This window comes from Malaclemys terrapin, chromosome 10, assembly GCF_027887155.1.
Source record: "Malaclemys terrapin pileata isolate rMalTer1 chromosome 10, rMalTer1.hap1, whole genome shotgun sequence".
Lineage (NCBI taxonomy): Eukaryota > Metazoa > Chordata > Testudines > Emydidae > Malaclemys > Malaclemys terrapin.
Genome location: NC_071514.1, coordinates 87823899 through 87838166, shown reverse-complemented (window position 1 = coordinate 87838166; position 14268 = coordinate 87823899). Strand labels below are relative to the sequence as shown.

The following is a 14268-nucleotide window of genomic DNA, read 5'->3' as shown; positions in this document are numbered from 1 at the left end:
GACAGTTCCTCTTACTCTCCCACTTTGCCAGCATCTCTAAGAGCTCTGTCCTTGATCCCTTTCTCGTCTCTCTCTCTCTCTCAACAATCTCATCCCGCATGGTTCAACTATCTTCTATGTTTACTTCTTTACTTCTCCTCTTAACTTGCCTTCTTACATGCAGTCACATCTCCAACTGTCTTCTAGTATATACTGGATACCTTGCCATTCAGTGGTGCTGGAATACTTAACAGTGGTCATGCTGAAAGCCAACACTGTTACCTCTATCGTCCCCCTCCCCGCCCCCAGCTGGGGCTGGGAGTAGGGCCATGTCTCCAGGGGGTGGGGAGTACCCAGACAGGGGTCAGAGGCTGGGGCCACAGCTGGGGGTGAATGCAGGGCCGGCAGCTAGAACCCTGGGGGGGAGGGGGAGAGAGACCGTCAGCTGGGACCTCGAGGGGGAGAGAGACCGGCAGTCGGGACCCCAGGTAAAACCTGGGGGTGCCCCCCACAGCCCTAGATTCTGAGCCTATGTTGCCATTAGCTAGATGTAAAAAAATTGAGCTCCTCTGTCTTTCTTCATAAAAATCACTCCTTTCTCCCTTGCTGCTGACAGCACCATCATCCTCCCCACCACTCAGACTCGATCATAAGCAATTTTCACCTCTTCTCTCTACTTTCCATACATTCAGAGAGTTTCCAAATACTTCTATTTCTTTCTCCACAACATGCAAACAGCCAACCCTTCCTATCAGTCCCTACAGCTATGCTTACCTGTGCCTTGGGTTACTTCCTACCTTCACTTCAACAACTTCCTGCCTGACTTCACTAATTCTAACATTACACCCATCCAGTACATTGAGAAGGCAGCTCAAATAATTTTCCTCACTTTCCTGTTGGACAACATGTTTCTCCCCCTTAAATCCTTCCGCTGGTTCCCTTCATCAACTCTATCTAGGCTTCTCACTCCTTGCTTTCCAGGTCAATATCTGTTTGTCTCTCAGAAAGGACAAGAGCTGGACCAGGATGAGGGAAGGGAGAGGTAATTACATCCTTTTACCATTAAAAAAAACAAGGAAGTTCAACCCAAAATAACTTTGATATGTAACATTACATTTGAGAATTTAAATTTATTAAGAGTCAGGGTATTCAAAGTTACAGCTCCACAGCAACTTATGTACATGCAGAATTCTGAATTATTTTAAAATACTGCTAAGGCAAATGCTTCATATGTACTAAAAGGTCAAAGTTATGGTTACGGTGGAAATTCTCCTGTATTAGCTTACTTGTACTGAATATTATAATCTTTAATTTAAAAAAGGAAAATGACGACTTCTTAGTTATACTGCCAAGCAAATTTAGTATCAAACCTATTTGTCACAACTTCCTCCCTTCCCCACCACCAAGATTCTTCTCCAAAAAGCTATCTGAAAAACAAAGCTGAGAATCCACTTTGCAGTAGATGCATCCTCTTTGGAACACAGAAGCATAGGAATTACCACAATGGATCATAAAGCCCTAGTCTACTCCAGGAAGACCCTGCAGATAGCTTTCTGATTGCTGCTGCTTTCCCTGGAGACCACCTCTAGTTTCCATCCATCTAGGGCCAAGCACTCTCTGAACCGTTAATTGTTTTTAACATCTCTTGGAACTATGGGGAATTAACAGAACATTTGGATGAAAAACAACACTATATGTTTTGCCAATATTTTAAAAGGATAAACAAAATGACCCAGATAACTACAGACCACTTTGTCTGTCATCAATCCTGGGCAAATTCATGGAAAGACTGAATTGGGACGCAATCAGTGAAGAATTAAATGATGGCATCATAATTAACATCTATCACCATTGTTTTATGAAAAATAGGTCTTCTCAAACAAGTTTCATATCACTTTCTGATGAGATCACATCTCTGATGAATAATATACTTAATAATATAATTGACATTAAATACTTAGACTTCCATAAGACAATGGCCCAGCATGCCATTCTGATTAAAAAAAAATCAGCACTATACCAATATCAACGTAACCCATATTAAATGGAGTAAAAACTGGGTTAATGGATGGATCTCAAAATGAGTAATTGTAAATGGGGAATTATCATCCCATGGGATGTATCTAGTGGAGTTATACAGATAACTGTCTTTGGACCAATGCTATTCAGTATCTTTATTAATGATTAGGAACAAAATATAAAATTTTACTGGTAAAATTTGAAGATGACAAAAAGATTGGTATAGGATGGTTTTAGAATAGAAGGGGTAAGGTTAGTTTAGCCATGTGCTTTGCAGCTTCTGCAAAATGTAGGTGGTTAACAAATGTAACAACATAAGAACAGCAGTACTGGGTCAGACCAAAGGTCCATCTAGCCCAGTATCCTGTCTACTGACAGTGACCAATGCCAGGTGCCCCAGAGGGAGTGAACCTAACAGGTAATGATTAAGTGATCTCTCTCCTGCCATCCAACTCCATCCTCTGACAAACAGAGTCTAGGGACACCATTCCTTACCCATCCTGGCTAATAGCCATTAATGGACTTCACCACCATGAATTTATCCAGTTCTCTTTTAAACGCTGTTATAGTCCGAGCCTTCACAACCTCCTTAGGTAAGGAGTTCCACAAGTTGACTGTGCGCTGTGTGAAGAAGAACTTACTTTTATTTGTTTTTAACCTGCTGCCTATTAATTTCATGTGGTGACCTCTAGTTCTTGTATTATGGGAATAAGTAAATAACTTTTCCTTATCTAGGAGCTTGAAAATAATAGGTTCAAAAGTTAGAAGGAATGTAGCATCTAGCAAAACAAGTGTTGGGAGGATGCTGAATTTGGAAAGTGGCTAATGAGATAAAAGAAAGTTATTAGGAAAGAGGCCTCTAAAATTATAGGAGAGGGTAACAAATTGGTTCTACCGAACAAAAAAGCAGGTTTTGTGATAAACTGATAACTACCTTTAACATACCCATGTTATCTTAGAATATGGACATGTGTAACAAGATAAACAAATAACGAATTAAAACGAATTAAAACAAATTAAAGGAAGTTCTTCACACAGCACACAGTCAACTTGTGGAACTCCTTACCTGAGGAGGTTGTGAAGGCCAATCCCCCTGCTCTCTGACTGCCCTCTCCAGAGACCCCCCCAAACCCCTAACTACCCTGCCCGGGATCCCACCCCCTATCCAACCCACCCTGTTCCCTGACTGCCCCCACCCCTTATGCAACCCCCCTGGCCCTGGACCCCTTACCATGAGATGAGGCTCCTAGCCTCCCCGCAGAGCCAAACACTGCCCCGCGGGAGCACGCAGCCCCGGGACCCAGGCAGTGGCATGGCTCCAGAGGAGGGGTGAAGGCGTGGGAGGGGCCGGCGGCTTGCTGTGCTCGGCCGGGCGCTCCGGCCTGGGAGCGCAGACCCCGCGGCTTGCCGCGCCGGTAGAGTGGAGCCATTTGCCCACCCCTGCATTAGGTTGTGCCTGGGCACACCCGGCATACCCCGTGCACACGCCTATGATAAGAATGGCCTAATTGGGTCAGATCAAAAGTCCATCTAGCCCAGTATCCTGTTTTCCGACAGTGGCCAATGCCAGGTGCCCCAGAGGGAATAAACACAACAGGTAATCATCAAGTGATCCATCCCGTCGCCCATTCCCAGCTTCTGGCAATCAGAGGCTAAAGACACATCCCTGCCCATCCTGGCTAATAGCCATTGATGGACCTATCTTCCATGAATTTATCTAGTTCTTTCTTGAACCCTGTTAGAGTGTTGGCCTTCACAACATTCTCTGGCAAAGAGATCCCCAGGATGACTGTGCGTGGTGTGAAGAAATACTTCCTTTTGTTTGTTTTAAACCTGCTGCCTATTAATTTCATTTGGTGACCCCTAGTTTTGTGTTATGAAAAGGAGTATATAACACTTCTTTATTTACTTTTTCCACACCAGTCATGATTTTACCCAGCCCCAAAGTGGTCAAAACCTGGTTTTCAGATAAGATGATGAAATCAATTATTTGTTGCACTGTATAAAAGAACCAGGCTTGCGAGGAGTATTTATCAGATCCCATCTGATCATGCTGCAGCAAGCTGTATGAAAGGGTTATCTCCTTTCCTGAGTACTCTGATCAAATGTTTATGAATGTGTGTTATTGTGTGGATGTAGGAATTGCTTATTGCTTAAACAACTATATAAATACCATGTGGCCTTTACATTTAATAAAGGAATTCATGGTTGAGCTGATGTCATAGTGATATCTTTTATACTAATTCTATAACAGTAATTCCAACAATTGGTGAAATGGTAAATGATGGTAGGGACTAGTCATTATACGGAATTATATGGATCACGTAGTAATGCAGACTCCTTTGAAAAAAAAATGCATTAAATACAGCCGAATGCAAGGTAATCCATCTAAGAATAAAAAATTTAGGTCACACAAGAAGCAGGACTGTATCCTGGAATGCAGTAAAGCTGAAAAAGAATTAGAGGCCATGGTAGATTTCCAACTGAACATGAGTAAGGCTGCGAGTCTTTCACAGAGATCACAGAAGCCACGGATTCCGTAACTTTCCGGGACCTCCGTAATTTCCACAGCTGCAGCAGCTGACCCCAGGTCCGCCCGAATAGCTGGGGCGGCCCTGGGGCCAACCGCACCAGCCGCTACTCTGGCAGCCCCAGGCAACTGGGCCCGGGCGCTGCCCCAGAACAGCAGTCCAGAAGCAATAGTGGCGCCCCGGGAGAACCCCTCCCCGCACCCAGCACCTAAGATTTAGTTAGGGGTATTTCTAGTAAAAGTCACGGACAAGTCACTAGCCATGACTTTTTGGTTACTGCCCGTGACCTGTCTGTGACTTTTACTAAAAATACCCGTGACTAAATTGTAGCCTTAAACACGAGCTCTGGGTGTGATGCTGAACTAAGAGGTTAAGCATCATCCTTGAATGTATAATGAGGGGAATATTAAATTAGGAATACTAATCAATCATGCTTAACCTCTTAGTTACCATGGTGAGACAATTTCTGGAATACTGTATTCAGTTCTGGTGTCCTCACTTCAAAAAGCATGTGGAACAATGGGGAAGGGCTCAGAAAAGAGTTACGAGAACAATTCAAGATCTGAAAAATTCTGCTTTACAGTGAAAGACAAAAGACACAATCTATTTAGTTTATCCAAGAGAAAGATAAGACGTACCTATATGGAGAAGAGATTTTTCTTAGATTTGCAGTTTTTAAGGACAGAGGGGACCATCATTTAGCCTGACCTCTGTACAATACAGGCCATGGAATTATAACTAGTTACCCATGTACAGAGCCCTGGTGTTGAACTAAAGCATATCTTCCAGAGGAGCATCCGGTTTTGATTTGATGACATCAAGAGATGGAGAATCTACCCCTCCCTTTTGGTAGTTTGTTTGAATGGTTAAATCACCCTCACTGTTAAAATATTGTGCTCAATTTTTAGTCTGAATTTGTCTGGCTTTAACTTCCAGCCTTGTTGTTATACATTTCTCCTCTAGCTTAAAGAGGCTGTTAGTAGCTGGTATTTTCTCCATTGAAGGAAATTATACACTGTAGTCAGGTCACCTCTTAATCTTCTTTTTGCTACGCTAAACAAACTGAGCTCCTTCAGTCTCTCACTGTAAGGCGTTTTTCCAATCACTGAATCATTTTTGTGGCTATTCTCTGCACTTTCTACAATTTTTCAATACCTTTTCAGAATGTGGACACCAGAACACGACACAGTATTCCAATACCTGTCTTTTTAATGCTGTACAGAGAGGTAAAAATCACCTCCCTACTCCTACTTCCCTGTTTATTATATACCCAAACATTAGCCATTTTACCCACAGCATCATACTGGAAGACCGTGTTCAACTGTTTGCCCACTAGGACCCCTAAATCCTTTTTAGAATCCTGCTTTCCAGGATACAATCCCCCATTCTGTAGGTATGGCATGCATTCCTTGTTCCTGTTATCGTGACTCTTGGGTTCCTGTTATCGTGACCTGATGATTTTTAAATGTTTTCCCTAGTAGAAGCTGTGGAAAGTAGTTCATCATCCTCATGTGGTATCAGTACCTCATTTCAGCTCTTTCCAAATACACAACAAAAATATTTAGACACTTCAGGCTTATCTGCAACATTATTAACGATTCTCCCATTTCCATCTAGAAATGGGCATATATCACTGTTAAGCTTCCTTTTGTTCATATTATACTTGTGTTCTTACTGTTCTTAGCTCTGCTAGCCATGGTTTTTCCACTGTAGCTTTCAGTTTCCTTTATAAATTTTCTACACTTTATAACTAGTATTTATGAATATACGTTTTTGACAGTAGACAGCTCTTTAATATACTGTAAAAAGGAAATCATGATCCAGCTAATGGAAGTTGAAGCTAACCAAATTCAAACTAGAAATAATGCTCAAATTTTTTAACAGTGAGTGTAATTAAGCATTGCAACAATTTACCAACGGATGTGGTAGATTCTCCATCACTTGAAGACTTTAAATCAAGACTAGATAGCTTTCTAAAAGATATCTATAGTTCAGCTAGATATTACAGTCTCGATGCAGAAATTACTAGGTGAAGTTCTTTGCCCTGTATTATTCAGGGATCAAGCTAGACAATCAATGGTATCTTCTGGCCTTAAAATCTGTTAATCTAGATCAGTATTCTCTCTCCGATAGTGGCCGGCACTGGATGCTTCACAGAAAGGTGAAGGAACCACTGCAGCAGACAGGGTGTGGGATAATCTGCCCCCATTAGGTTTCATCAAAACTCTAAGAGTTAGAGATTAGTTTAGTTTAAACCCTGAAGCATGAGGTTTAATATCCCTTTGAAACACTGTGTTAGCAACAATTAACAACAACTCTGGATATTCTTGTTAATCATATAAATGTACGGACCCCACAATTCTCTGCAATGAAGACTGATCCAAAGAAGTCATTTAGCCTCTAAGCAACATCCTTATCTTCCTTAATTGCTCTCTTTAGCTCCTGGTGATCCAGGAGGCTAATTATTTTGCAGGTTCCTGCTTCTGATATACTTAAAATAATCCCTTGTTTGTTCTACACACTTACTATTTGTTCTTCAAAATCCTTTTTAGCCCTTCTAATTTCCTCTTATATGTCACTTGCTGTAATTTATACTCCTATTTATTGATTACACTAGGATTAGGTTTTAAAATTTTCAAGTATTATGTTTGGCTTCTCGAACCTTGCTACTCTGCTACAGTGGTTTACACCTTGTCTTCCAGGCTCCCCTTTTGTCCAATGGGCATGCCTTCGGAGACTATTATTATTTTGTTTTAAGCAGCAACCATGCCACTTTGCTTTACGTTTGACTTTAGGGCCTTTTTGACTAACCACCTCATTGTATTGAGATCTCCCTTTCCAAAGTTTAACGTCATTAAGTCACTTTTTGGTACATTACTCTCCACAAAAATCTTGAAAATTATGTTATGGTTAGAATTACTTTAGTAGCTTGGCTACTGTTATTTTTTTAATCAACTCCTGAATGTTATTTATTTGGAAACAGCCACTCCTCTTGCGTGCTCTGAAACAATCTGTTCCAAAAACAATCAGAGTACTGAGAAATTTTTTCTCTCAGCTTTGTTCCATTTTGCCATTTCATCTGTTTATATGCACGTACACCTCTACCCCTATATAATGCGACCCGATATAACACGAATTCAGATATAACGCGGTAAAGCAGTGCTCTGGGGGGAGTGGGGGTAGGGCTCTGCATTCCAGTGGATCAAAGCACGTTCGATATAACGCAGTTTCACCTATAACACGGTAAGTTTTTTTGGCTCCCGAGGACAGCGTTATATCGAGGTAGAGGTATAGTTCAAATCTATTCTACTCTAACTAATTATTTGGCCCCAATGCTATAGTATCTGAGCACTTCACAGTCAATGTATTTATCATCACAACACCCCTAAGGGGACTACTGTTATTTTCATTTTACAGATGGGGAACTGAGATACAGAGAGTCAGGGACTTGCCAAAGGTAGTCTCTGGGAGTTTGTGGGTGGAGGAGTGAACTAAATCCAGGTCTAGAAAATCCCATGATAGCACCCTAATCCCTGGACCTCCTTCTCTCTCCACTTATTTTGTTAGATTTTTCTGCCTGAGATCTCTCTGAACATAGTGTGCTCAATTTCCTTTTCTTGTTAAAGAGGCTTATAGTAAAGTTCTACTAATATAGTTACTTTCTTATAGCTTGGGATTCATAGTCCTTATAGATTCAACTGTGGTCCTCTCTACTCAGAATCTTTTTCTTGCCCAATTTTATAGAATTCTTTAGATACTCACTACTCCCCTCATCGGTATTTCTTGTATAATTGTCTTCCCCTTTCATAGTGTAAATAATACAAATCTACCTAAAACAAAGAAACAAAACACTTTACTCTTGAAGACCAGAGGTACTGCAGCACTTTGTGTTCTATCGGTTCCAAAGTAGCATTTGGGTACAACCACTAAAAAGTTCATGGCTATGTAATAAATGACACCAATACCGAAAATCACAACCAGACTAAAAGGTTAAAGAAAACTAGAGCAATGGGCTTATTTTAAGTGATCTGTCAAATTACTAAATTTACAGTAATATTAGATTTTAAAGAACTCACTCAAAGCATAAAACAGATAACATTTATTTGTTTTCTGGTTCTTGTTAATCAAGTTAAGCAAAAGATGCGTCCTTTAAAAGTTGACTTCAGTATCATTTGACACAAGACAGTTTTCTTACTGACTTTAAATCAGGAAAACATGTATCAATTGCCTCAAAATAGCCACATTTGTACTGAGTGAATGAAAAAAGAGTTGGTACAAAAGAAACACTTGCAATAGACAACAGAGGGTCCTGTGGCACCTTTAAGACTAACAGAAGTTTTGAAGCATAAGCTTTCGTGGGTGAATGCCCACTTCATCAGACGCAAGTAATGGAGGTGACCTCCCTGAAAACACCATCCTAGCCACCATGGATGTAGAGGCTCTCTACACAAACATCCCACACACCGATGGAATACAAGCTGTCAGGAACAGTATCCCTGATGATGACACAGCACAACTTGTTGCTGAGCTCTGTGACTTTATCCCCACGTACAATTATTTCAAATTTGGTGACAATATATACCTCCAGACCAGCAGCACCGCCATGGGCACCCGCATGGCCCCACAATATGCCAACATTTTTATGGCTGACCTGGAACAACGCTTCCTCAGCTCTCGTCCACTCACGCCCCTTCTCTACCTAGGCTACATTGATGACATCTTCATCATCTGGACCCATAGGAAGGAGACCCTGGAAAAATTCCACCATGATTTCAACAGTTTCCACCCCACCATCAACCTCAGCCTGGACCAATCTACACGGGAAGTCCACTTCCTAGACACCACAGTACAAATAAGCGATGGCCACGTTAACACCACCCTATACCGAAAACCCACCGACCGCTACGCCTACCTTCATGTCTCCAGCTTCCACCCCGGACACACCACACGATCCATCGTCTACAGCCAAGCACTGAGGAACAATCGCATCTGCTCCAACCCCTCAGACAGAGACCAACACCTACAAGATCTTCACCAAGCATTCTCAAAACTACGATACACACACAAGGAAATAAAGAAACAAATCAACAGAACCAGACATGTACCCAGAAGCCTCCTGCTACAAGACAGGCCCAAAAAAGAAACCAACAGAACTCCTCCTGCCATCACCTACAGTCCTCAGCTTAAACCTCTTCAACGCATCATCAGTGATCTACAACCCATCCTGGACAATGATCCCTCACTTTCACAGACCTTGGGAGGCAGGCCAGTCCTCGCCCACAGACAACCCGCCAACCTTAAGCATATTGTCACCAGCAACCATGCACCGCACCATAACAACTCTAACTCAGGAACCAACCCATGCAATAAACCTCGATGCCAACTCTGCCCACATATATACACCAGCAACACCATCACAGGACCTAACCAGATCAGCTACAACATCACCGGCTCATTCACCTGCACGTCCACCAATGTTATATATGCCATCATGTGCCAGCAATGCCCCTCTGCTATGTACATTAGCCAAACCGGACAGTCACTACGCAAGAGGATAAATGGACATAAGTCAGATATCAGGAATGGCAATATACAAAATCCTGTAGGAGAACACTTCAACCTCCCTGGTCACACAATAGCAGATGTAAAGGTAGCCATCTTACAGCAAAAAAACGTCAGGACCAGACTCCAAAGAGAAACTGCTGAGCTCCAGTTCATTTGCAAATTTGACACCATCAGATCAGGATTAAACAAAGACTGTGAATGGCTATCCAACTACAGAAGCAGTTTCTCCTCCCTTGGTGTTCACACCTCAACTGCTAGCAGAGCACCTCACTCTCCTTGATTGAACTAACCTCGTTATCTCCATATTGATTTATACCTGCCTCTGGAAATTTCCATTACTTGCATCTGATGAAGTGGGTATTCACCCACGAAAGCTTATGCTCCAATACTTCTGTTAGTCTTAAAGGTGCCACAGGACCCTCTCTTGCTTTTTACAGATTCAGACTAACACGGCTACTCCTCTGATACTTGCAATAGACAGGAATTTCCAATATGCAATTTGAATATAAATGGGCTTGGCTGCATGATTTTTTTCAAACATCTATATTAGTATTATAGTATTAGTATTAGAAGTATATATACACACACACACACAAAATCACTCCTTTATTCAACATAACTTTTGAAACTTCTCCAATAAAAGTCCAAATAGGTCTAGACAGATATAGAAACAGTGATGAGAAGACAAAATATAGAATGTTACCCAGCCACTTCGGATCCTCACTAAGAATTTTTTCAATCATTGCTTGGCTAGCTAGAATTCCTGGCTGTAGGTCAGGGATGTTTTCTCCACCTCCTAGCTGCCCATTCTGTAAGGCTTCCTGTGCCTGAAGTTCCCTGAAATGGAGAACAGAAGATAATTTTACCATACTGTGTATCTTCATTAAACTTCCCAACTGTGTATGAAATCCTGGCTTTATTGAAGTTAATAGGAATTTTGCCACGGACTTTGTGAGCCCGAATTTCATGCCAAGTCTCACAAAGCCTTATTTGAAAAACTCAAATTGTCTTGTCTTGGCATTGTTACATGGACTGATGTAGAAAGCATCACAACAAAGGATAATTATACATGTTAACAAAGGGATAGGCACAAGGCAGAAAGCCATAATAACTGGTGTGAGGTACAGTTGCATCTAACATCTTAATCTGATAAAGAGAACTGTCAACAGCACACTAAATAAATGTACAAATGACATTATATTGGACAATGTTGCATGTATCCAAGAGAGAGCAATAATGCAAGAGGAACTAAACAGGTTAAAAATATGGCAGAAATACAAATACAGCATAAATAAGAGATTATTTTAGACAAAAATAAGCTAATACAATGTGGCAAAACAAAGATTTTCAATGGCAGAAATTTGGAAAGCTACAGTCATAATGAATGGCAAGGCTGATACAACTTTCTGATGGAATATTGCAGTTAAAAGTTCACATGCTTTGTGGCCCTTATATCGACACATCATATCTTGGACAGGAAAAAATATAATCCCTTTCTCTACCATTTCTATGACACCCTACCTATTATTATTTGTACTCTGGTAGCAAATAGGGGTGCCCAATCATGGTCAGAGTCCCCACTGTACAAGTACAAAAAAAGCCCTGTTCTAAAGTGCTTACAGATTTACAATTTTTATTTCTGGGCACCTCACCAAAAATAATTATGTTTATTGTTCTCTACAATATATTTGGAAGGAATTCCTGCAGGAGCAATAAAAATTACTAAGCCAGAAGGCGCAGCACATAAAATGTAAATACAGATGTTATGTGACTGAATGGCTATTTAAAAGGGCATTTAACAACAGTTTTCACATACTGAATTTCAAGGATATACACAACAACAAGGAAGAAAGAAAAGTTACTCACCTGTAACTGGAGCTTACTTATATTATCAGTAAGCATCTCCACTCTCATGGAAGGTACAGTCACATTCCATCAAGCCCAGACCACTGTAGAAACTCCTACCATTAAGGCACAGCACAAATTTCTTCTAGAGCAATGGAATATACCAGGCAGGGTCATATCAGGAGGAAATGTCATCAACATATTCTCAGTTCTCCCCATGTGAATCTTAAGAGACTCCACTCTTAAGATGGTGTGGACTGCACTCAGGTTTGCAGAGGACACTAAACTAGGAGGCGTGGTAGATACACTACAGGGTAGGGATCGGATACAGAGGGACCTAGACAAATTAGAGGATTGGGCCAAAAAAAAACTGATGAGGTTCAACAAGGACAAGTGCAGAGTCCTGCACTTAGGACGGAAGAATCCCATGCACTGCTACAGACTAGGGACCGAATGGCTAGGTAGCAGTTCTGCAGAAAAGGACCTAGGGGTCACAGTGGACGAAAAGCTGGATATGAGTCAACAGTGTGCTCTTGTTGCCAAGAAGGCTAACGGCATTTTGGGCTGTATAAGTAGGGGCATTGCCAGCAGATCGAGGAACATGATAATTCCCCTTTATTCGACATTGGTGAGGCCTCATCTGGAATATTGTGTCCAGTTTTGGGCCCCACACTACAAGGAGGATGTGGAAAAATTGGAAAGAGTCCAACGGAGGGCACCAAAAATGATTAGGGGTCTGGAGCACATGACTTATGAGGAGAGGCTGAGGGAACTGGGATTGTTTAGTCTCCAGAAGAGAAGAACGAGGGGGGATTTGATAGCAGCCTTCAACTACCTGAAGGGGGGTTCCAAAGAGGATGGAGCTTGGCTGTTCTCAGTGGTGGCAGATGACAGAACAAGGAGCAATGGTCTCAAGTTGCAGTGGGGGAGGTCCAGGTTGGATATTAGGAAAAACTATTTCACTAGGAGGGTGGTGAAACACTGGAATGCGTTACCTAGGGAGGTGGTGGAGTCTCCTTCGTTGGAGGTTTTTAAGGCCCGGCTTGACAAAGCCCTGGCTGGGATGATTTAGTTAGGAATTGGTCCTGCTTTGAGCAGGGGGTTGGACTAGATGACCTCTTGAGGTCCCTTCCAACCCTGATATTCTACAATTCTATGATTCCAGCTACAAGTAACTAGCTATTTTCTCCTTCAAGTACCATTGTTATAGATCACAGAAATCACAGAACTATAGGACTGGAAGGGAACTCCATAGGTCATCTAGTCCAGTCCCCTGCACTGAGGCAGGGCTAAGTTTATCTAGGAAATTAATTTGCAAACTGGACACCATCAAATTAGGCCTGAATAAAGACGGACAGTGGATGGGTCACTACAAAAAGTAATTTTCCCTCTGCTGATACTCACACCTTCTTGTCAACTGTTGAGAATAGGCCACTTCCACCTTAATTGAATTGGCCTCGTTAGCACTGACCCTCCCCCCCACACTTGGTAAGGCAACTCCCATTTTTTCATTTTCTGAATATATAACTGCTTACTGTATTTTTCACTCCATGCATCTGATGAAGTGGGTTTTAGCCCACGAAAGCTTATGCCCAAATAAATTTGTTAGTCTCTAAAGTGCCACAAGGACTCCTCGTTGTTTTTGCTGATACAGACTAACACGGCTACCACTACGATCTAGGTGTTATCTTTGATTCTATCCTCTCTTTAGACCCACACCTCCATTTCTAATTCTTGCTGTTTCTTCCTACATAACTTCTATAAGATCAGATATTTCCTCTCAGTCCACACAGAGGAAACTCATCTCTCATCTTAAGTATCAGAGGGGTAGCCGTGTTAGTCTGGATCTGTAAAAAGCAACAAAGAGTCCTGTGACACCTTATAGGCTAACAGATGTATTGGAGCATACGTTTTCGTGGGTGAATACCCACTTTGTGCGTCTGACGAAGTGGGTATTCACCCACGAAAGCTTATGCTTCAATATATCTGTTAGTCTACAAAGTGCCACAGGACTCTCTGTTGCTCTCATCTTAACTATTCCTGTTTCTGGCCTTGATAAACTCAGTCTTGTCCCCGGCAGGTGTATTAAAGACACTGCTGTTAGAAGATCATCATTATTTCTTAATGCACTGATTACATCACCTGTCTCTTTGCATCCATTTACTAGCTCCCTGTCCTCCATTCCAAAAACAAGCTTCTTGTCTTTACCTTTAAAGGCTCTTTACACCTTAGATATGCCCTGCCTATCAACTCTAATATATTACCATCCACTCACTAGGACGGATCGGTTTAAATTTCTTTGGTACTTCTTAGTTATTTTCTTAAAGAA

General features: G+C 41.6%; 1 protein-coding gene across 4 annotated transcripts in view; it reads right to left on the bottom strand.

Moving 5' to 3' along the window:
* UNKL (unk like zinc finger) overlaps positions 1-14268 on the bottom strand; it is a 142027-nt gene that overhangs the window by 103330 nt on the left and 24429 nt on the right. For all 4 annotated transcript variants that reach the window (XM_054041504.1, XM_054041508.1, XM_054041505.1 and 1 more), the window contains one exon: positions 10798-10931. In XM_054041504.1, the coding sequence (XP_053897479.1) occupies positions 10798-10931 (134 nt within the window). The remainder of the gene's footprint in view (positions 1-10797; positions 10932-14268) is intronic.